Source organism: Symphalangus syndactylus, chromosome 17 (genome assembly GCF_028878055.3).
Source record: "Symphalangus syndactylus isolate Jambi chromosome 17, NHGRI_mSymSyn1-v2.1_pri, whole genome shotgun sequence".
Classification (NCBI taxonomy): domain Eukaryota; kingdom Metazoa; phylum Chordata; class Mammalia; order Primates; family Hylobatidae; genus Symphalangus; species Symphalangus syndactylus.
In genome coordinates this window covers 97,931,041-97,952,997 of record NC_072439.2, presented here as the reverse complement: position 1 = coordinate 97,952,997, position 21,957 = coordinate 97,931,041, and the positions used below count along the sequence as shown (strand labels likewise).

General features: G+C 50.7%; 2 protein-coding genes and 1 pseudogene across 2 annotated transcripts; 1 reads left to right on the top strand and 2 right to left on the bottom strand.

Annotated features, from left to right (window-relative positions):
• Window positions 1-1,125: 1,125 nt before the first annotated feature.
• Window positions 1,126-2,831, bottom strand: LOC134732865 (WAS/WASL-interacting protein family member 2-like; the record flags this gene model as incomplete). Its single annotated transcript, XM_063619977.1, is given in 4 exon segments — window positions 1,126-1,865; window positions 1,868-2,021; window positions 2,121-2,195; window positions 2,197-2,831. Coding segments are annotated over 4 exon segments (1,551 nt in total), but the record flags the coding sequence as incomplete, so codon positions are not given.
• On the bottom strand, window positions 2,832-5,250 carry LOC129489121 (serine/threonine-protein phosphatase 4 regulatory subunit 2-like). The gene is made up of 5 exons (XM_063619976.1): window positions 4,946-5,250; window positions 4,342-4,467; window positions 3,362-3,774; window positions 3,031-3,252; window positions 2,832-2,835 (listed from the first exon to the last, which is right to left on the bottom strand). The coding sequence occupies exons 1-5, from the start codon at window positions 4,946-4,948 to the stop codon at window positions 2,832-2,834; spliced, it is 768 nt and encodes a 255-aa protein (XP_063476046.1). The 5' UTR covers window positions 4,949-5,250.
• A 4,633-nt stretch (window positions 5,251-9,883) lies between these two features.
• LOC134732864 (succinate dehydrogenase [ubiquinone] flavoprotein subunit, mitochondrial-like) overlaps window positions 9,884-21,957 on the top strand; it is a 41,945-nt pseudogene continuing 29,871 nt past the window's right edge.

Below are 21,957 nucleotides of genomic sequence, written 5' to 3'. Positions count from 1 at the left end.
GGGCAGCTGGGCAGAGGCGCTCCTCACTTCCCAGACGGGGTGGCGGCCGGGCAGAGGCGCTGCTCAGTTCCCAGACGATGGGTGGCCGGGCAGAGGCGCTCTTCACTTCCCAGATGATGGGTGAGGAGCGCCTCTGCCCGTCCGCCCCATCTGGGAAGTGAGGAGCGCCTCTGCCCAGCCACCCCGTCTGGGAAGTGAGGAGCGTCTCTGCCCGGCCACCCATCGCCTGGGAAGTGAGGAGCGCCTCTGCCCCGCCACCCATCATCTGGGAAGTGAGGAGCGCCTCTGCCCGGCCGCCCCGTCTGGGAAGAAGTGAGGAGCGCCTCTGCCCGGCCACCCATCGTCTGGGAAGTGAGGGGCACCTCTGCCCGGCCGCCCCATCTGGGAAGTGAGGAGCGCCTCTGCCTGGCCACCCATCGTCTGGGAAGTGAGGAGCGCCTCTGCCCGGCCACCCATCGTCTGGGAAGTGAGGAGCGCCTCTGCCCGGCTGCCCCGTCTGGGAAGTGAGGAGCGCCTCTGCCCGGCCGCCCCGTCTGGGAAGTGAGGAGCGCCTCTGCCCGGCCACCCGTCGTCTGGGAAGTGAGGAGCGCCTCTGCCCGGCCGCCCCGTCTGGGAAGTGGGGAGCGCCTCTGCCCGGCCGCCCTGTCTGGGAAGTGAGGAGCGCCTATGCCCAGCCGCCCCATCTGGGAAGTGAGGAGCACCTCTGCCCGGCCACCCATCGTCTGGGAAGTGAGGAGCACCTATGCCCGGCCGCCCCATCTGGGAAGTGAGGAGCACCTCTGCCCGGCCACCCATCGTCTGGGAAGTGAGGAGCGCCTCTGCCCGGCCGCCCCGTCTGGGATGTGAGGAGCGCCTCTGCCTGGCCACCCATCGTCTGGGAAGTGAAGAGCGCCTCTGCCCGGCCACCCCGTCTGGGAAGTGAGGAGCGCCTCTGCCCGGCCGCCCCGTCTGGGAAGTGAGGAGCGCCTCTGCCCGGCCGCCCCATCGTCTGGGAAGTGAGGAGCGCCTCTGCCAGGCCGCCCCGTCTGGGAATTGAGGAGCGCCTCTGCCCGGCCGCCCCATCGTCTGGGAAGTGAGGAGCGCCTCTGCCTGGCCACCCCGTCTGGGAATTGAGGAGTGCCTCTGCCCGGCCGCCCCGCCTGGGAATTAAGGAGCGCCTCTGCCTCGCCACCCATCGTCTAGGAAGTGAGGAGCGCCTCTGCTCGGCCACCCCATCTGGGAAGTGAGGAGCGCCTCTGCCTGGCCGCCCCATCTGGGAATTGAGGAGCGCCTCTGCCCGTCCGCCCCGTCTGGGAAGAAGTGAGGAACGCCTCTGCCCGGCCACCCATCGTCTGGGAAGTGAGGAGCGCCTCTGCCCGGCCACCCATCGTCTGGGAAGTGAGGAGCGCCTCTGCCCGGCCGCCCCGTCTGGGAAGTGAGGAGCGCCTCTGCCGGGCCGCCCCGTCTGGGAAGTGAGGAGCGGTTTGAGGGTTTGCAGCCGCGGACCCGGCGAGGAGTTGATGTTCCGGTTTGAGGGTCTTGCAGCTGCAGACCCGGGGAGGCACTGATGTTCCAATTTTAGGGTCGTGCAGCCACAGACCCGGGGAGGAGCTGATGTTACAGTTTGAGAGTCGTGCAGCTGCAGACCCAGGAAGGAGCTGACGTTCGGTTTGAGTGTCGTGCAACCCCTGACCCGGGGAGGGGCTGATGTTCCGGTTTGAGGGTCCTGCAGCCGCATACCCCGGGAGAAGCTGATGTTCTTGTTTGGGGGTCTTGCAGCAGCGGACCAGGGGAGGAGCTGATGTTCTGGTTTGAGGGTGGTGCAGCTGCAGACCCGGCGAGTAGCTGATGTTCTGCTTTGAGGGTCGTGCAGCCGCAGACCCCGGGGAGGAGCTGATGTTCCGGTTTGATGGTCGTGCAGCCGCAGACCCGGCGAGGAGCTGATGTTCTGGTTTGAGGGTGTTGCAGCCGCAGGCCCGGAGTGTAGCCGATGTTCTGCTTTGAGGGTCGTGCAGCTGGAGACCCGGCGAGGAGCTGATGTTCTGGTTTGAGGGTCTTGCAGCTGCAGACCTGGAGAGGACCTGATGTTGAGCTCATATTCCAGTTGCAGTTTGAGGGCCGGGGAGCTTATGTTCCAGTTTGAGGGCCGTGCAGCTGGAGACCTGGGAGGGAGCTGATGTTCCAGTTTGAGGGCCGTGCAGGATGACCCAGCGGGGAGCTGATGTTCCAGTTGTAGGGCTGTGCAGCTGGAGTCCCGCGGGGGAGCTGATGTTCCAGTTGTAGGGCTGTGCAGCTGGAGTCCCGCGGGGGAGCTGATGTTGCAGTTTGAGGGCCATGCAGCTGGAGACCCGGCAGGGAGCTGATGTTCCCATTTGAGGGCTGTGCAGCTGGAGACCTGGCGTTGAGCTGATATTCCAGTTTGAGGACCGTGCACCTGGAGACTCAGCGGGGAGCTGATGTTCCACTTTGAGGGCCGTGCAGCTGGATACCCGGTGGGGAGCTGATGTTCCAGTTTGAGTGCCGTGCAGCTGGAGACCTGGTGGGGAGCCAGTGTTGCAGGTTGAGGGCCGTGGAACTGGAGACCCCGGGGGGAGCTGATGTTGCAGGTTGAGGGCTGTGCTGCTGGAGACCCAGCAGGGAGCTGATGTTGCAGGTTGAGGGCTGTGCTGCTGGAGACCCAGCGGGGAGCTGATGTTGCAGTTTGAGGCGGTGCACCTGGAGACCCAGGGGGGAACTGATGTTGCAATTTGAGGGCCGTGCAGCTGGAGACCCTGTTGGGAGCTGATGTTCCTGTTTGAGAGCTGTGCAGCTGGAGATCTGGTGGGGAGCTGATGTTCCAGTTTGAGGGCCGTTCAGCTGGAGACCCGGCAGGGAGCTGATGTTCCGGTTTGGGCGTCTTGCAGCCGCAGACCCGGGGAGGAGCTGATGTTCCTGTTTGGGGATCTTGCAGCCGCAGACCCGGGGAGGAGCTGATGTTCCGGTTTTGGGGTCGTGCAGCCGCAGTCCCAGGAAGGAGCTGATGTTTCAGTTGAGGGTCGTGCAGCCACTGACCTGGGGAGGGGATGATGTTCCGGTTCGAGAGTCTTGCTGGCACAGACCCAGGAAGGAGGTGATTTTTCAGTTTGAGGGTTGTGCAGCAGCAGACCCACAGAGTAGCTGATGTTCCGGTTTGGGGGGCTCTTGCAGCCGCAGACCCGGGGAGCAGCTGATGTTTCGCTTTCGGGGTCTTGCAGCCGCAGACCCGGGGAGGAGCCGATGTTCCGGTTTGGGTGTCTTGCCGCCACAGACCCGGGGAGAAGCTGATGTTCCAGTTTGAGGGTCTCGCAGCCGCAGACCCGGGGAGGAGCTGATGTTCTGGTTTGAGGTTCTTGCAGCCACAGACCCATGGAGGAGCTGACATTCCGGTTTGAGGGTCTTGCAGCCGCGGACCCGGGGAGGAGCTGATGTTCCGGTTTGAGGCTCTTGCAGCCGCGGACCCGGGGAGGAGCTGATGTTTTGGTTTGAGGGTCTTGCAGCCGTGGACCCGGGGAAGAGCTGATGTTCTGGTTTGAGGGTCTTGCAGCCGTGGACCCGGGGAGGAGCTGATGTTCTGGTTTGAGGGTCTTGCAGCCACAGACCCGGCGAGGAACTGATTTTCCTATTTGAGGGTCTTGCAGCCGCAGACCTGGGGAGGAACTGATGTTCCGGTTTGAGGGTCTTGCAGCCGTAGACCTGGAGAGGAGCTGATGTTGAGCTGATATTCCAGTTGCAGTTTGAGGGCCGGAGAGCTGATGTTCCAGTTTGATGGCCGTGCACCTGGAGACCCAGAGAATAACATCTAACTGGAACATCTGCTCCCCGCAGTGCCTCCAGCTGCATCGCTCCCAAACTGGAACATCTGTTCCCACCCGGGTCTCCAGCTGCGCGGCCCTCAAACTGCAACATTGTCTACCCTCAAGTCTCCAGTTGCAAGGCCCTCAGAATTGAACATGAGCTCCCCACCGGGTCTCCAGCTTCACGGCCCTGAAACTGGAACTTCAGCTTCCCACTGGCTATCCAGCTGCATGGCCCTCAAACTGGAACATCAGCTCCCCGCCAGGTCTCCAGCTGCTGGGGGCTGACAAACCTTTTGTTGATTAAGTGGCCTGGGTGTCCCAGGCCCATTTATATTAGACTTCTCAGTATAGCTTGGTGTATTTCCAGGAAACATAACACCATTCATTCAATTTAAACTATTGGAATTGTTTTTCTCTGCAGAAGGATAATCACAGCTAACAACCATCACATTCTTTTAGACTCCTCGGAGAAGTTTGTCTGTTCCTGTATAGTTTCTCCTTGGATCTGTTAACAATTCACCTAGTCACTGAATAGTAAAAGGGATACCTTAAATCCAGTGACAATTTTCAGTATTCTTTCCTTGATTTCATCAAAGGGAATATATTCGACATTAGGGTTGGGAGGACCTCTTGCCTCAGGAGCTGAAGTTCTGAAATCATCCATCACTTTCTCCTGTTTGAAAATAAAATAGTCTTTAAATTGGGACCACTGAATCTGTTTCTCCAGTCTTGGCTACATGACAAAGAAACTGATCCAGGACAGGACAAGCTTTCCTTTTCCCCCTCTTCTCAAAATCTTCCAGCGCCTCCTGGAGCCCCTCGACGTCCATGGCTTCCCGGAGTCCCTCACGGCCTCCGCCTCCCTCCGCGGGTCTCTTGGGGACCGGAATGCCTCCCCCCACCCCCAACGTCCTCCCACTCCCTCGCACACACTCCAGCATGCAGGGCAAGTGGGGTGGGGGGGAATGAAGGGAGCCAGGGGAAGCGTGTGAGAGAGTGAGACCGACAGAGCGAGCACCTCCCCAAGCCGCTACCACCAACCCTCCAACATGGCGCCTGGCACGTCAACCTAAAAAGTTATTTCTTGGAGGAGCGATGGATGACAGAGATTAATCTGAGAGTTACTGTTAATGGAGAAACTTAGAACTTACCATTTTTCCTGTGAGGTTTTGGTGCTCATACTGCTGTTCTGTGAGTTCTGGCAATTGAGTCCGTTCACACAGCCTGGTGATGCAGCAGGTGCCACAGAAGGACCCTGTCCCGGCTGGCCTGCTCCACTGCTATGATGGTGTGGCCTCTGATCTGTGACCTTGTCTTGAGGGGAGACCAGGCCCTTGATCACAAGTGTATCCATGGTGAGGTTCCGTGGATGGAACCTCCTGGATGTTGCTTCCTGATGTTCATCTGCTACCTTGCTATTTAATGCATCTTGTTTATAACTGTCTTCTAAATACTGAGTAGAAATAAAGCATTTGTACAGTATGGGTAAGGTATTCAGAATATTGACACGTTGGACACAGAGGACCTCCACCAAGTTTAGGGAGTAGAATCTCAAGAGACATCACTTTGGATGCTCCCTGGAGGCCCTGCCTGAATCCCAGTCCCTTCCCTTCTCCTACGGAGGGAATCACTTCCTGCTTTAGCCTTTATTATTCCCACACTTTCCTTCATAGTACGTTTCTTTCACCATGTGTGTTCATCCCTAAAAAATGTGCCATTTAGATTTTAAATTTTGTTTTCTTTTTGAGGCAGAGAGTTGCTCTGTTGCCTCGGCTGTAGTTTTGAACCTTGATGTGAGGAAATTCTCCTGCGTGGCTGCCCCTACACTGCGTGGCTCTGAGCATCTGCTCTGTGTCTGTTTTTTCCTCCATTCTCTCCCTGAGACCCACCCACACTGACATGGTTCATTTCGTTGCTGCGTGATCTCCCGTCGTCTGAGGGGAACATGGGAAATGTCTTCATCTTCCTGTGGATGAGTGTTTGGCCAGGTTGGGGCCCTTAGGACTGTGTTTTGTTGGGAACGTTCTTGGGCGTTTCTTTTGTACACAAGTGCAAGTTTCTTCTTGTCAGTAGCTTTCAAGTTTTAAAATTTCATCCCAGGTAAGAAATGTAATTTTCCTCATAACCCACAACACACACTCTTTCATATACAAGCATAACAGAAATATACTTCACAACCGTTCTTATCAGTGCCTGGTGTTCCTGCTTCTCTCCATTCTCCCCAACACCGGCATGGATTGGGTGGTGGGATTTTTGCCCGTCTGGTGGGTGTCACGTGATATCTCCCCATTAGGCTGAGCCCCTCTTCATGTTTTCATTAGCCATTCCTCCACATTTCCTCTTCTGTGGAGGGCCGGTTCAGCTCTTTTGCCCAGTTTCTGTGAAGTTGTTTGAGGTTTTGCACTTTTCCTTTATTATTCCTATTATTATGTTTTTGAGACAGAGTCTCACTCTGTCACCCAGGCTGGAGTGCGGTGGCGCGATCTCAGCTCACTGCAACCTCCACCTTCTGGGTTCAAATGATTCTCCTGCCTCAGCCTCCCAAGTGGCTGAGATTACAGGCACGTGCCACCATGCCCAGCTAATTTTTATATTTTTACTAGAGATGGGGTTTCACCATGTTGTCCAGGCTGGTCTGAAACTCCTGACCTCAGGTGATTCTCCCACCTCAGCCTCCCAAAGTGCTGGGATTACAGGCATGAGCCACCATGCCCGGCCTGCCTTTTTCTTTTTCAAAAGGACTCTTTGTAGATTATACCTATTCATTCCAGTGACTATTTGTGTGGTAAAGATGGGTTTGAATCCACCAGGATAAACGTGCCAGATCTCCTGTCTGATGGGAGAAGAGACAGAGGGGGATAGAAGGGTACAGAGAATCAGAGCCAAGAGGAGGCCGAGTCAGGTGGGGGTTGCAGGCTGCTGTGAGGACTTGGCTCCTTCTCTGAGTCAGGTGGGATTAGCAGGGGTTTTAAACAGAGGAACCATGGGATCTCCCTTATGCATTTCTGCCATGGTTGGCTCAGGTGAATGCACCTCTTGAACAAGACTTGGCCTTGGACACCCAGAGGCCCTTGGTTGAGGGTTTACCTCCTGGCATGGCCACTGACACATCCACGTTTGGCTCCCGCGCGGCTGAGCGGCCCCGAGACCTGCTCTGCCTGGGCTTCTCATTGGTGGCATTTCTCAAGTTTGCCCCCTCTCAAGTCTGCCCCATCCAGAAAACCAAACACCTCTCTCTCCTCCATGGAAACCCCCATCAGCACCTCTTCCTGACTCACAGGGCATCCCATCAACATCACAGTCCCAAGCTTCCCACACGGACAAGCTCATGGGACCCCTTGATGGATCAGGACAGCGCCAGCACTAAGACGTGCCCTGAAACTCACAGGAAGAGCGGACCAAGAAGACGGGAACAGCACGGGGCACTGGGAGCTGCAAATGCCCACGATACTGTGAGAGATGGAGAAAGGTATGGCTATGGCTGGCACAAAATGTTACTCAACATTTATTAAAGGCCTAAATGGAGAACATAACGCTATCAAACCCTTAGGTAAAAACACGGGAAAATTTGTATGGCCTGGGGTTAGATGAAAAGTTCTTAGACATGACAGCAAAAGCATGATTCATAAAAGATTGACAAATTAAATTTAGTCATAAATTTAAAATTGCAATTCTATAAAGCAATATAAAAATCTAAAGAGAATGAAACACAAACTATGGTCTAGAAAAAACAATTTGTGAATCACATCTCAGAACGTACTGGCACGCAGAATATATGAAGAACCATGAAAACTTAACTATAAGAAAGTAAAAACCCCAGTATTAAAGAGAGGGCAAATATTTGAATGGAGGCCTCATCAAAGAAGGTAGAAGGAGGGCGTATTGCCCGAGAAAGAGGCTCAACATCATAGAGATGCTGGAGAAATGCCAGTCAACAGTACCTCTGCAAATCTATTAAAATGGCTAAAAACAAAAACCATGGGCCAACCCAGGTTCTAGTGATGATGCAGAGGAATTGGGACCCTCATAAGCTGCAGTGGGAATGGGAGGGGTCCTGCCATGCTGGAAAGTGGTCCGGGAGTTTCTTATGAAGTTAAGCACATCCTTACCACGTCATCCAGCAACCCCGTCCTGAAATGTCCCCCAAGAGAAAAAAACGTGCACACACAAACCTGCACACAAGTGTTTAGGCCTCATTCCTCATTGCCAATAACTGGAAGAAAACAAAATGTCCATCGGCAGGAGAAGGCGTGAACCAACGCGGATGCTTCCACATAGGGGGCACCGACCAGCAGTGGAAAGATGCACCCAAATGCCCCAGGTCTCCCAGGCATGCCCGGTGAAGGAAGCTAGTTTCGGTGGGCAGAGGCCGAAGGATGCGGCTACATGACATCTTGAAGACAGTGCTACCGTGTCGGGGAGCAGGACGGTGGTTTCGAGGGGCTGTGGGTGGAGGGGCGAATGGAGGAGCTCTCTGGGGCGATGGCGTGAGCACCTGCACCTCACTGTGGGCTGCTGCGGCTGAGAGGCTGTACAGCAAACGCTTCATTCAGTACATGCAGACTGAAGGAGGAAGGCTCCCACAACTCAAAGAGGGTGTCACCTCCATGAAAGAAAAACATATTAAAAAAACTCAAGAAAAAACCACAAAAAGTGTTTCATAAGCGGATTGACTGAGTTGACATAATCTACCTGGGAGCATGGAACTGAAACCACAGGCTTGGCAATCCCGGAGGGAGAGGGTGGAGGGTTTAGACCTCAATTGGAGGGCTCAGTACCTGGCTATAGGAAATAACATTTAAAAAGCGGCAGGGTGGAAATAATTTCTGCTGATGAGGTTGCATTTCTCCAGATAGCCGGCAGAATAAATTAAAGCAATATAGTCTTGCTCTGTTGCCCAGGCTGGAGTGCAGTGGCGCGATCTCCGCTCACTGTAAGCTCCGCGGGAGAATCTCTTGAACCCTGGAGGCAGAAGTTGCAGTGAGCAGAGATCGCGCCACTGCACTCCAGCCTGGGCAACGAGCGAAATTCTGTCCCAAACCAAACAATTGGATAACTAACCCAGGACTAAAACTGCGTAACTTAAAAAAAAAAAGTCTAGGAGGTATTATGTTCACTCCCTGCAAGCCAATAAAGGCCACGTCTGGGGCATACATCTAAGAAAATAATCCTAAAGATAAAGTGATGGTCACAGATATGTTCTGTATGGTGTTATTTATTAAGAGCAAAAATGGGAAACAACCCAAATATCAACAAAATGGGACTGAACCCTTGCAAATTTACTAAAATAACTCAAAACTGTTAAGCATTATGCACAAGATGAAGATTTTAATAAAGTGAAAAGACAGGAAACATAATTACTAATGATTATTGGTTTATTTTTCATGCCACTTCATTCCACAAAAAGATTTCAGATATCTTACAAAAAGACACACTAGAAATATTAAAATACTATCTGAACCAGAAGCAAAATCAGAAAGGCATATAAGCCAACGGGATCTGCCCAGCTTTCAAAGCTGACCACAGCCGTGCGCAGTGGCTCTGTCCGTAATCCCCGCACTTGGGGAGGCCGAGGAGGGAGGATCGCTTGAGGCCACAAGTTCGAGACCAGCCCGGGCAACAGAGCAAGATCCCGCCTGTACAAAAAATTTAAAAATTAGCCGGAAACCAGAGGCTGGGGACAGGGCTGAGGATCGCTCCCGCCCCTCGGAGGCCGGAGACCGAGGGTCACTCCCGGTCACTAGAGGCTGGAGTCCCCGGACCGCTCCCGCCCACCTCCGCGGACGAGCGCCGCCCCTCCCACCCCATTCCCTGCGGTCTGAACTTTCAGACCCTCTCGGTCTGGGAGATCCCGGAGAACCACCCACGGGGCTTTAAAAAATGTTGGTGCTCAACACCTCCCCGGAATAGGGCCCGCCCTATCTCGGTCGGGGAGCGCGGGGACTCCGTGTCCACCCAGCGCCACCGTCCGCGGGTCCGCTTTGCGCAGGCGCGGCTTCCCCCTTAGCCCCCGGCCCGGGCGCGGCGTGCTGCGCAGGCGCGATGTCCCCCACCACCACCCCCCCTTGACCCGGGCGCGGTGCGCGGGCCGGGTTTCCCGCCGGCTCTACCCGGTGTGGTGCGCAGGCGCAGTCTGCGCGGGGCCTGGCGGGACTGCGCGGCGGCGACTACAGACGTGTCGGGGGTCCGGGGCCTGTGGCGGATGCTGAGCGCTCGGCGCCTGGTGCGGGTCAAGGCGGTGAGTCCCTGCCGCGGACCGGGGCGGGGCAGGCGGGGGGCGAGGCGGCGGTAGGAGCGGGACGGTCCCCAGTGGGTCCGAGCGGAGCGGGCGCCGGGTCCCCGCGCCCCCTGCCCGGCGATCGGGAAGGGGCTGGGAGAGCCCTGGGCCGGTGCGAGGGGGAGCCGCGGGGCGTACTCGGGGGCCTGGGGAGCTCGGTCCTTAGCAGGTAGTCCGCGTCCCGGTGAAGGTCACGACCCCGTCCCCTCCGCCGCCCTGGTCCGGGCCTGGGGTCCGGCGACCTCGCGGGCTGAGGTAGCTCCTCGCCTCAGTGCCTGGCGGGTGGACTCGGGGAGGAGTCGTGTCTGCCCAAGGTCACCGGGGTGGAGCCCTGGCTGGGCTGGGCCTTTGCCGCCCTCTGTGCGGGTTGTCCTGAGGGGCCGCCCGCAGCCCGTGGGTGGGGCTGGCGGGGCGGGTGAAACCGCCCGGGTGGGTGCGAGGCGTGGCCGGGCTGGGCCGGGTGTGCGTCCGGTGGGAAGCGCCGCGCGCCCGAGCTTGGGCTTGCAGTTCCCCTTTCCAGAAAGCGCAAATCTATGCATGTCCACTTGGAGACCTTGTAAGTCAAGGGCCTCTACTTTGGGTCCTGTTTGGTGGCCCTTGTGCCACCAAAAATGTGCCCGTGTTTAAAAGCAGCTGTGCCAGTGTTTAAAAATCAGACGGAGAGCTTAGGGCATTGACCGAGCGAGGACGCCGGGACCTGTGCTTGCCTGTGCGCCGAGTGCCTCGAGGGCCGGGCTCGGTTTAGTCCAGGATGATGGTCAGGGTTCCACTTCCTGAGGCCTTGTTCTCTGAGTTTGTCTGAATGTGCCCTCTACGATTGCATCATCAGAATCGGCCTTCTGGGGTTTTATTTAATCAAGCTAAATTGGATAGGTTTAGTTTTTCGGTTCTTTTAAATGGACTTACCCACCCACCTCCTTAATTACAAAGTAATTTTAAATTGCAGAGTAAAAATCTCAGTAGGAACCAAGGCATTCAGCAATATTGATTTGAACTATGCCTTTAATTGTGCAGTTTTCTCCTTTTTGAAATAGCTATTAAAAATCTCTTTGAATTAAATGTGAGGATTAGTCATACAGCCAACTTGTCAACATCAGAAAGCATGTAAACCGTTCTAGTGTGTTGCTGTGGTTGGCGCTGACTGAGCAGAGACCCCCGCCGCATCTTGGGCTCTTAAGAGCTGCTAGGAGGGCGTCCACAAGCAGGAAGTAAAGCCCATGGTCAGTGGGGCTTTTTAGGGGAAATGGTAGCTTGTGATTGGAGAAAGCTAGAGCTAGTGCCTTTGTCCTCAACCCAGATGGTTCCCAGTGTTCCTTCTGCAGACGAAGACCCCAGGCACCTCAGACAAGATGGCAAGATAGCAAAATGGAACCAAAATTTAGTCTTGGGTTTTGTAAAAGTCGTATCTTAATGAAGGTAGCTTTTCCTACAGAATGTCGGGCGTTTTTAGGTTCTTCATTGGCTGCTTTTGTAATTGTGTAGGTTGTACATGCAGACTAGCTTGTTGCTCATGATTTATAGGTGCATTTTATTCGATGAGGACGCCTTACTCTGCTAGATTTCGGATATTAATGTCTCTGCACTTCTTACTTTCCCCCCTCCACCTCCTGATTCAGTCATCTGAAATTCTGTATTGTTAAGCAAGGTCTAAGTATTCCTTTTAGTTATATGTTCCCTATTTTTTTTTCTTAGAGGAAATGTTTGATAGTTTCTCCTAAAAAAATTAATAATTGGCACAAAAGACTAGTTTTGTGTCAAAACTAGTTTTGAGTTTTATCTAAAGACTGACATTGGCTTGAAGCTGGGCTTTCCAGATTCAAAAATCTGCCCCAGATTAGATTTAGAAGCAGAGGGTTAGTGTCCTTTTCCCCAGGGGGATGGCATGATAATTTGTTCAAGATTGTGTTATAGTAGCTGCCCCTTTTAAGCCAGCTCTGTGTGTGTGTGGTGGGGGGTGGGCAGTGGGTATTCCACCTCGACATCCTAGAAAGAACAAATAAACTTTGAGTGATTTCCCTGTTTCTACTTACATTTGGTATAATGTACTGTTTTTATTGGTGCTATTACCTATGTTAATAGGGCACTTTACAAAATTTTCAAGAACGTTTGTATTAAAATTATTTCAAAGACTTCTTTCTTAAAATATGATTTTACCATGTAAGAAATTATATTAAGGTAGAAGAATATTCGTTCTTTCTCGTTTTTTTTTCTGAAAAAAGAAAAAAGGAAATTAGCTTATGTCAGTAAAAACAGAGACTAGAAATTGGAGAAATAAAGAATAATTTTTTATCCCACATAATAAGTAATTTCTGAATTGCAAGTATTTCTAAATACTTGAAGACATCCCTCACATCCCCTCTTCTGATTGCTGAGTGTATTATTTCCTAAAGCTTTATTTTCTTTTCTTTTCTTTTGCTTTTTGGAGACATTGTCTCTGTCGCCCAGGCTGGAGTAGAGTGGCACAGTCTAGGCTCACTGCAACCTCTGCCTCCTGGGTTCAAGCGATTCTCCTGCCCAGCTAATTTTTAGTAGAGAGGGGGTTTCGCCATGTTGGCCAGACTGGACTCGAACTCCTGACTTCAGGTGATCCACCCACCTTGGCCTCCCAAAATGCTGGGATTACAGGCATGAGCCACCGCGCCCAGCCCCTAAAACTATTCTTTATGATATATTTCTCTTTTTTTTTTTTTTTTGAGACGGAGTCTCACTCTGTCACCCAGGCTGGAGTGCAGTGGCGCAATCTCCGCTCACTGCAAGCTCCGCCTCACGGGTTCACACCATTCTCCTGCCTCAGCCACCCGAGTAGCTGGGACTACAGGCGCCCGCCACCACGCCCGGCTAATTTTTTTTTTTTGTATTTTTTAATAGAGACGGGGTTTCACCATGTTAGCTAGGATGGCCATAGATCTCCTGACCTCGTGATCCGCCCGCCTCGGCCTCCCAAAGTGCTGGGATTACAAGCGTGAGCCACCACGCCCGGCCTATGATATTTCTGAGACTATTCAGTGGTCTTCTAAAATGCCACTAGCAGAATGGACAAGGTATCCCCCGAATGGCTGGCCAACCTTAGCATATGGGACAGTGTCACCTCTCTTACATAGAGCCACTAAAAACTAAACACTAAAACGAGTTTTCTTGAGTAAAGGTTTCTAAGATGGAAAATTTAAGCAGTGAGATATGTCAAGTTGTAGACGTTGGCCAGGAAAAAGCCAGGAGCAGCCAGGCAGGGGCGAGTGTGCATCCGACATCCTCCTGTGTCATGAAGGTATGACAGCTCTTCCCTCTGGGCTGTCAGCTTTTACTGTTCCAGGATACAGATCTCCTGATTCAGTGTCCAGTGCCTTTTGAACTGACCGCAAGCCCTCATGGACGATTGGAACTGTAGTGTGGAAAGGGCTCTGATGGAGCCAGTTAAAATGCTTCATTATTTGCAAAATACCACATACAGTAATACGATATAGATGTCTTTCCTCTTCTCCACTAAGTAGCATAAATGAAGACTTTACAGAGGAAGTGTGCCTTTTTCATTTTGTATCTGAGTCAGTGAGTATCCTGTTTGGAAATAAGCTTCATCCTGGTTTTCTAGAGTGCCAAGTAAGGGTGGAAAGGAGGACCTGGGGGCTCAGTCCTTCGTTGCCCCTTGGGCTGCCCTTCAGGGTTAAGTAGAGGGTCCCAGCTGAGCTTTCTGGATGCACAGGGGCACCTGGATACATAAGAAGGTGAACAGTTTGCAGGGGGAAATCTGAATTCCTATCCCCCACAGCATTTGTTCCTTCAGGACACTAACCCTCTGGCTCTGTGTCTTCTGTGTCTCCAGTGGCCAACAGTGTTGCAAACAGGAACCCGAGGTTTTCACTTCACTGTTGAAGGAACAAGAGGGCATCTGCTAAAGTTTCAGATTCCGTAAGTTCATGCTTTCTGTTCCATTATAAATGATTTTTTTGGCTTGGGGGTAAGGATCTATACCAGTTTGTTTTCATATGAGTCATAGACATAAGAGAAAAATTTCTCATAGGTATCCAGTGCATGCTGAAATTATTTTCAGTGTAATAATACTTAATTGTAAGTACAAACATAAACATAGATGTTAACATTTTTACTTGTATCTCTTATGTATCCATAAACTAGATTTAAATTTAGGTCAAGTAAAGGAATAAATTAAAATGAACAGTATCTGCTGTGATAGATGATAAAATCCTACTGAAAATAGGACCGTGGGGCCCTTCTGGTGTGGGTTCCTTGGTGTTGAGTGTGCCTGTTCTCTCTCTGCTGGAAAACTGAAACTTGCTGAGAAGTTCTTTTCTCATAAGCTCACAATAGCGACTGAATACTCCTTGGCACCTTCTCAGGCATAAGCATAGGCACGGCCCTGAAGTAGAGTTGTGGTCCTCAGTCTGATCCCGTGGGATAGACCCTCTACCATTCATAGAATCTGATTGTCAGTCCCTTCTCCAGGTGCGAATGTGCCCACCTCTCCCCGCACTGTTCAGGGCTCAGCCCCAGGACAGGACGGAGGCCCTGTGTGCCCAGCAGTTGCTCCTTTTATGTTTGTCAGGCTCTTTCACTGTCACAAGAGTCTTCATGTTTGGCATAGTGGAACATGTGATTGACAGGTGAATTTTTCTTTTCCAGATTTCTGCTCAGTATCCAGTAGTGGACCATGAATTCGACGCAGTGGTGGTAGGCGCTGGAGGGGCAGGCTCGGGAGCTGCATTTGGCCTTTCTGAGGCAGGGTTTAATACAGTGTGTGTTACAAAGCTGTTTCCTACCAGGTCACACACTGTTGCGGCGGAGGTAAGAGAAAGGTGCCCCCCCGTGCTCCCACTCCGTGCAGGTCCTGCACAGCTTCGCATTTTCTACCTGGGGAGGCTCCTGCCTCCTCCCCGTGCTCCAGCCACATGGCCTCTTGCTGTGCCTTACTCACTCAGCTCACCCTCTCAGCGGTCTCTCCCTGGAGCCTCTTCCCTGGGGACTTTGAAGGGCGGGAGCCTTGTTGTCACTCTTAATTGGGACTCCAGTCACACTTGGGTTTTCTGTGACCATCTCGCCTGCTACCCTCCCCACCCACCCCCGCCACCCCAACACCTTAAGAAAAGGAGATCATCTAAAGAGGAGGAATCAGAGTTTAGGTTGGGGAAGAAAAGGGCAAGGGCTTCATTTGTCCCTGTGCTGCTGTCTTCCGGGACTCTCTGAGGGGTAAGACGGTGGTGGGCACACACAGCCAAAGGAAGTAGGGGTACAGGGGAGTGTGACTCTGAGTGTGGAGTTTATTACTTGGCAGGAAGCACTTCTAATCTTTAACACATGCCCGTAAATGCCATTGGGAAGATTTGTTAATAAAACTATCTGGAAAGTTTTGCTGAGTACCTTTTCTGTGCCAGATAATGTTAGGTAATAAGCATATTACAGGTAGCCTTTCACTCACTGCTGCAGTCAGCCCTTCCTGGAGTTCCCTGTGTCTCCACCACACAGATGAGGAGACTGAGGCTAAGGGATGGAACGACTGGGCGAGTCAGGGAGGGGTTGTGATCTGGGATCTGTCAGGCCTCGCTGCTCCTCTGCTGAGGTCAGCCCTCACTGGAGTCACCGTGTGGGTAGTTGGCTTTCTCTGAATCCCCCAGTGGGTGGATTTGGGCCTGGAAGAGAAAGCTGGGGCTCCTGTTTGTGGCTCGTAAGGAGTGGTTGGTGTTTCCAGGGAGGAATCAATGCTGCTCTGGGGAACATGGAAGAGGACAACTGAAGGTGGCATTTCTACGACACCGTGAAGGGCTCCGACTGGCTGGGGGACCAGGATGCCATCCACTACATGGTGGAGCAGGCCCCCGCTGCCGTGGTCGAGGTGATGGGCGGGAGGCTCTGGGTGCTCTCGTAGTCTGTTTCTAGTACAAGAGTCTGGGAAAAAATGTAAGCAATTGAGGCAGATGTGGCAGCCAAAAGAATGGTGATTAGCAAAGCTCACAAGAGAAGTCTTTGTCCGTCATGAACTATGCATTACATGTAACAAGAAAAGCTTCTCTTTGATGAAGTGTTGACATGTTCATAAAATAGTTTACTTTGGGTTTGCAGATTTGTGTTAAAGTTGTTTACTGTAGATTAGTTGTGAATATCTTGACTCCTTTAAGGTAATAAGGTTTTTGTTTATCTTTCACAGCTAGAAAATTATGGCTTGCCATTTAGCAGAACTGAAGATGGGAAGATTTATCAGCGTGCATTTGGTGGACAAAGCCTCAAGTTTGGAAAGGGTGGGCAGGCTCGTCGGTGCTGCTTTGTGGCTGATCGGACCGGCCACTCAATATTGCACACCTTATACAGGAGGGTAAGGCTGCCCCCGGTCCACCTGAGACAGGACACGTAGTGCTGGGGCTTATGGTGACAGCGGGGAATGGGCTAGCGTGCCCAGTGAGTCAGCCAGAGATTACGTAAAAAGCAACAGAGAACAGCGGTGTGGGACACATGCAGCGACTGTTGATGTGACAGGATCAGACATGTGCCTTGAGGAGCTGCCCCTAAGGCAATGTGTGACTTCTTGCATCTATTTTGGAAAGCTGAATTGATAATCTTCTATACCAGGTTTTAACTTGGGATATGTGACACTCCTGGACTTTTCTGGGTAGCTTTTCTGACCTGTGGACGATGGAGACCCCTGAAGTGTTGCTGAAGGACCAGACCTGTGTCTTCTCTTTCTCTGTCAGTGTCAGCTTTCTGATCCCTGGAAGGGATGAAAATAAGAAATGAATTTGTTGTAGGTTTTTTTTTTTAATTTGTTTAGAGATGGGGTCTTGCTCTGTTGCCCAGGCTGGAGTGCAGTGGAGCAATGTAGACTCACTGCAGCCTTTGTCTCCCAGGCTCAAACGATCCTTCCACCTCAGCCTCCGAAACAGCTGGGACTACAGGCATGTGTTACCATGTCCAGCTAATTTTCGAGGGTTTTTTTGTTTTTGGTAGAGACGGGGTGTCACCATTTTAAGCCCAGGCTGGTCTCAAACTCCAGGGCTTAGGCGATCCTCCTGCCTCGGCCCCTCAGGGTGCTGGGATTATAGCCATGAGCCACTGCACCTGGCCTGTTGTATTTTTTATTACTGTTTTTAATCAGTAAGATGTCACTGAGCCCCTGAATTCCCTCTGTGATTTGCTTAGAGCTCCACTTCTCATGCTTTGTCTTCAATATGTGAGAAGTAACCACAGAAAAAAGAGCATTGAAACTTAGAAAATCAAAAGGCAGGTGAGATGCAAGAATCACATTCTTGTTTTGAAAGCAAGATTGCCCTTTTTGTATAGTAATAAAAATTGTAGCTTTTGAAATACATTTAGTTTAGGGTTTTTGATCTCCTTTGTTAAAATTCGAGAGCTTGGCACGCCCTGTTTCTCATCGCACCGAGGAGTCACAGAGCCGCTGTTTGGAGCACAGACCGCTGGACTGCCCAGGTTTGGGTTTGAGCTCTGTCCTCAGCTGCACGACTGGATGTTACCAAGCGTTAATTTGCTTGTCACTGAGAAAGGGGGTCGTACACCCAGAGTTGTTGTAAGACTTAAACGAGTTAATATGTGGAAAGCAGCTAGAACTGCCCATAGCAAGTGCAGTGTAAATGTTAACTAAAATAATCATTATTACTGTCCTTGCCACTGTTTGGGTAACTTAGATATGAATTCTCCAAGCTAGTATTCTTAACTAGTCACCACAGTATCATAGTGCAAAAGAATGTTCAAAAATTAAAACAAGATTTGAGGCATCCAACGTACACGCGGCTGTAATCAGAGTGTTGGCCAGAGGTCTGTGGGCCGGCCTTTCTCCTCTCTGGGGACGCCGCTCTGCCCCAGCCTCTGCTGCAGCTGTCAGCCTTGTCCGTGCTTTTTGTTATCCAGACTTTCCACTGTATCTTAACTGTTCTTTCTATTCAGTTTTGCATATAATGCCTTCTGCGTATCTTTTTCGTCTCTCCCCCAAAACGTATCTTGAAAAAAAAATAATGCGTTTGAAATAGAGACCTAGCAATTCTTAGGTTATAAATGTGTGGTTTTTTGCAGGCACACATGGTGCTGGTTGTCTCATTACGGAAGGATGTCGTGGAGAGGGAGGCATTCTCATTAACAGTCAAGGCGAAAGGTTTATGGAGCAATACGCCCCTGTCGCGAAGGACCTGGCGTCTAGAGGTGTGGTGTCTCGGTCGATGACTCTGGAGATCCGCGAAGGAAGGTGCGTGTGATTTACCACCAGCATTGTCTGAGCGGGCACACGGGCCGGGGTTGCTTCTGTGAGTTTCAGCACCGCTCGCCCTCACCTTCGTGTGCAGGGACATGTGCACAGCCACCTCTCTTAGCTGCCGGCAGGCGTCTGTTAGTCTGTGATATTTTCCTAAATACCTACATTTTGAAAATTTTAGCTAGTTTCTCAAATCTGTGGAACAGAGTTTCTCTTAGTGTGTGTATGTGACGGAGTATGGGAGAGAGACACACCCAACCTGAAGTCAGTATGTGAGCCTTGGGTGTTGTGTCTGATACCCACAGATGTTTTTCGGCAGCTTTCAAAGTGTGGGGGTTATTTGGCTTTCAGTAAGACAATTTGCAGCTCTTTTTTTTTTTTTAATTTTATTTTATTATTATTGTACTTTAAGTTTTAGGGTACATGTGCACAATGTGCAGGTTTGTTACATATGTATACATGTGCCATGTTGGTGTGCTGCACCCATTAACTCATCATTTAATATTAGGTATATTTCGTAATGCTATCCCTCCCCCCTCCCCCCACCCCACAACAGTCCCTGGAGTGTGATGTTCCCCTTCCTCTGTCCATGTGTTCTCATCGTTCAATTCCCACCTATGAGTGAGAACATGCGGTGTTTGGTTTTTTGTCCTTGCGATAGTTTACTGAGAATGATGATTTCCAGTTTCATCCATGTCCCTACAAAGGACATGAACTCATCATTTTTTATGGCTGCATAGTATTCCATGGTGTATATGTGCCACATTTTCTTAATCCAGTCTATCGTTGTTGGACATTTGGGTTGGTTCCAAGTCTTTGCTCTTGTGAATACTGCCGCAATAAACATACGTGTGCATGTGTCTTTATAGCAGCATGATTTATAGTCCTTTGGGTATATACCCAGTAATGGGATGGCTGGGTCAAATGGTATTTCTAGTTCGAGATCCCTGAGGAATCGCCACACTGACTTCCACAATGGTTGAACTAGTTTACAGTCCCACCAGCAGTGTAAAAGTGTTCCTATTTCTCCACATCCTCTCCAGTACCTGTTGTTTCCTGACTTTTTAATGATCGCCATTCTAACTGGTGTGAGATGGTATCTCATTGTGGTTTTGATTTGCATTTCTATGATGGCCAGTGATGATGAGCACTTTTTCATGTGTTTTTTGGCTGCATAAATGTCTTCTTTTGAGAAGTATCTGTTCATGTCGTTCACCCACTTTTTGATGGGGTTGTTTGTTTTTTTCTTGTAAATTTGTTTGAGTTCATTGTAGATTCTGGATATTAGCCCTTTGTCAGATGAGTAGGTTGTGAAAATTTTCTCCCATTTTGTAGGTTACCTGTTCACTCTGATGGTAGTTTCTTTTGCTGTGCAGAAGCTCTTTAGTTTAATTAGATCCCATTTGTCAATTTTGGCTTTTGTTGCCATTGCTTTTGGTGTTGTAGACATGAAGTCCTTGCCCATGCCTGTGTCCTGAATGGTAATGCCTAGGTTTTCTTTTAGGGTTTTCATGGTTTTAGGTCTAACATAATAAGTCTTTAATCCATCTTGAATTAATTTTTATATAAGGTGTAAGGAAGGGATCCAGTTTCACCTTTCTACATATGGCTAGCCAGTTTTCCCAACAGCATTTATTAAATAGGGAATCCTTTCCCCATTGCTTGTTTTTGTCAGGTTTGTCAAAGATCAGATAGGGCCTGACCCTGTTCTTTAATGTAATGACGCTTGCAAAATATCTGCCGGTATGGCGTTTCGAGGTTTTACATTTTTATATTAAAAAAAGAGAAGTCAGATGGTTTTTTGGAATATGGTGGCCCTTTGTATCCATCGGTTCCACATGTGTGGTTTCAACCAACTATGTATTGAAAATAAAATTGCATCCTTACAAATATGCAGACTTTTTTTCCTTGTCATTGTTCCCTAAACAACACAGTGTAACAACTATTTACTAGCATTTACATTGTATTAGGTACTATGAGTAATCCTGGAGTTGCTGTAAAACTTAAATGTAAAACTTTAAATGAGGATGATTTAAAATATGGAGGAGGATGTGCATAGGTTATATGCAAATACTCTCCTATTTTATATTAGGGACTTGAGCATCCACGGATTTTGGTATCCGTGGGGGTCCTGGACCCAACCTGCCATGGATACACAGGGACGACTGTATTTGGCATAGAGGCCTTTCTAGTGCACTTACCAAGGACAGCCACAGCAGGCTGTGATCGCTGAGACGAGTGTGAGTTCAGTTAGGGCACAGTTTTGTTCTGGTTCTCAGCTGTGTCCCAGCACCTGGGGTTGTCCCTGGCACATGGTAGATGCTTAGAAAAGATTTGATGAGAGGGTGACCATACGTGAGGGGAAATTTTCCTCAGTATCAAAACATGTTGAAACTCACACGCTTCCAAGATGACGTATTCTCAGGTCTCCTGCCGTTGCCGTTCTCTGCCTTATGTGATGGTGTTCTGTCTAACCAGAGGCTGTGGCCCTGAGGGAGATCACGTCTACCAGCAGCTGCACCATCTACCTCCAGAGCAGCTGCCACGGGCCTGCCCGGCATTTCAGAGACAGCCGTGATCTTCGCTGGCGTGGACGTCACGAAGGAGCCAATCCCTGTCCTCCCCACCGTGCATTATAACATGGATGGCATTCCCACCAGCTACAAGGGGCAGGTGACGGTGCTGGCTCTTCTCCCACAGCTGGAAAGAAGGCTGGGACGACGGGGCCCACCTCGCAGTTGTCTCTTTAGATCTTAGAGGAAAAGACAGTTGTTTTCTTCAAGAAAGTACTGTATTGTTTTCTAGATCGCACTTTACATTTCTATTACTGGAGGATGGAGGGGGGCTTAGTAATTTATTCCGCCTTAGTGAACTGTCATAGATACATCATTTGCAGCTTTTTCCATTTTATAATTACTTTCCTATATGATCTTGTGTTATTTCTAATGATCTTATACATCGAGGGATCTTTATAATTCCTATTTCTAATGATCTTGTACATTGAGGGATCTTTATAATTCATACCTCTGAGTGGTTTGCGGTTCACACAGAGCTTGTCAATCACTTAGCCTCCTTGTTGGGCGAGGTGGGTGGAAGCTGTTACTTTCCCTGTGTAGATGAAGAGGTGAACGGGGTAGAAGAGTCTGGAACATCAGTCTCCCCTGCTGATGTTCCTCCACCTGCCGTGCTCCTGGGTCCGAGCCGGAGCACAGGTGGTGAGGGCCTCGGGAACATGGGACACGAGGGACAGTCGCAGATGCTGACATTGGAGGTCCTCTGACCTGCTTGTAACAGCAGGTGCTCAGGGGCAGAGGGGAAACTGGGGGAGACATTCGGAAGTTTCCCTCTGAAGAAGAGTAGCTATGGTCCTTATTTCCTTCTCAGATACGGTCTTTACTTCCCTCTCTGTTTATTGGAGATGGAGACTCGCTCTGTCGCTTAGGCTGGAGTGCAATGGCGCAATCTCGGCTCACTGCAACCTCCGCCTCCCAGATTCAAGCGATTCTTCTGCCTCAGCCTCCCAAGTAGCCGGGATTACAGGCACCCGCCATCATGCCTGGCTAATTTTTGTACTTTCAGTTGAAACGGGGTTTCACCATGTTAGCCAGACAGGTCTTGAACCCCTGAACTCAGGTGATCCACCCGCCTCAGCCTCCCAAAGTGCTGGGATTACAGACGTGAGCCAC

What these genes read in the sequence shown, in the direction of transcription:
- LOC129489121 (XM_063619976.1), bottom strand. An exon ending in AAATTGTCACTGGATTTAAG is followed by an intron (nt 3,775 to 4,341) that starts GTATCCCTTTTA and finishes CTGGGTCTCCAG; the next exon opens with GTGCACGGCCATCAAACTGG. An exon ending in GAATGTCAGCTCCTCCATGG is followed by an intron (nt 3,253 to 3,361) that starts GTCTGTGGCTGC and finishes TGTGGCGGCAAG; the next exon opens with ACACCCAAACCGGAACATCG.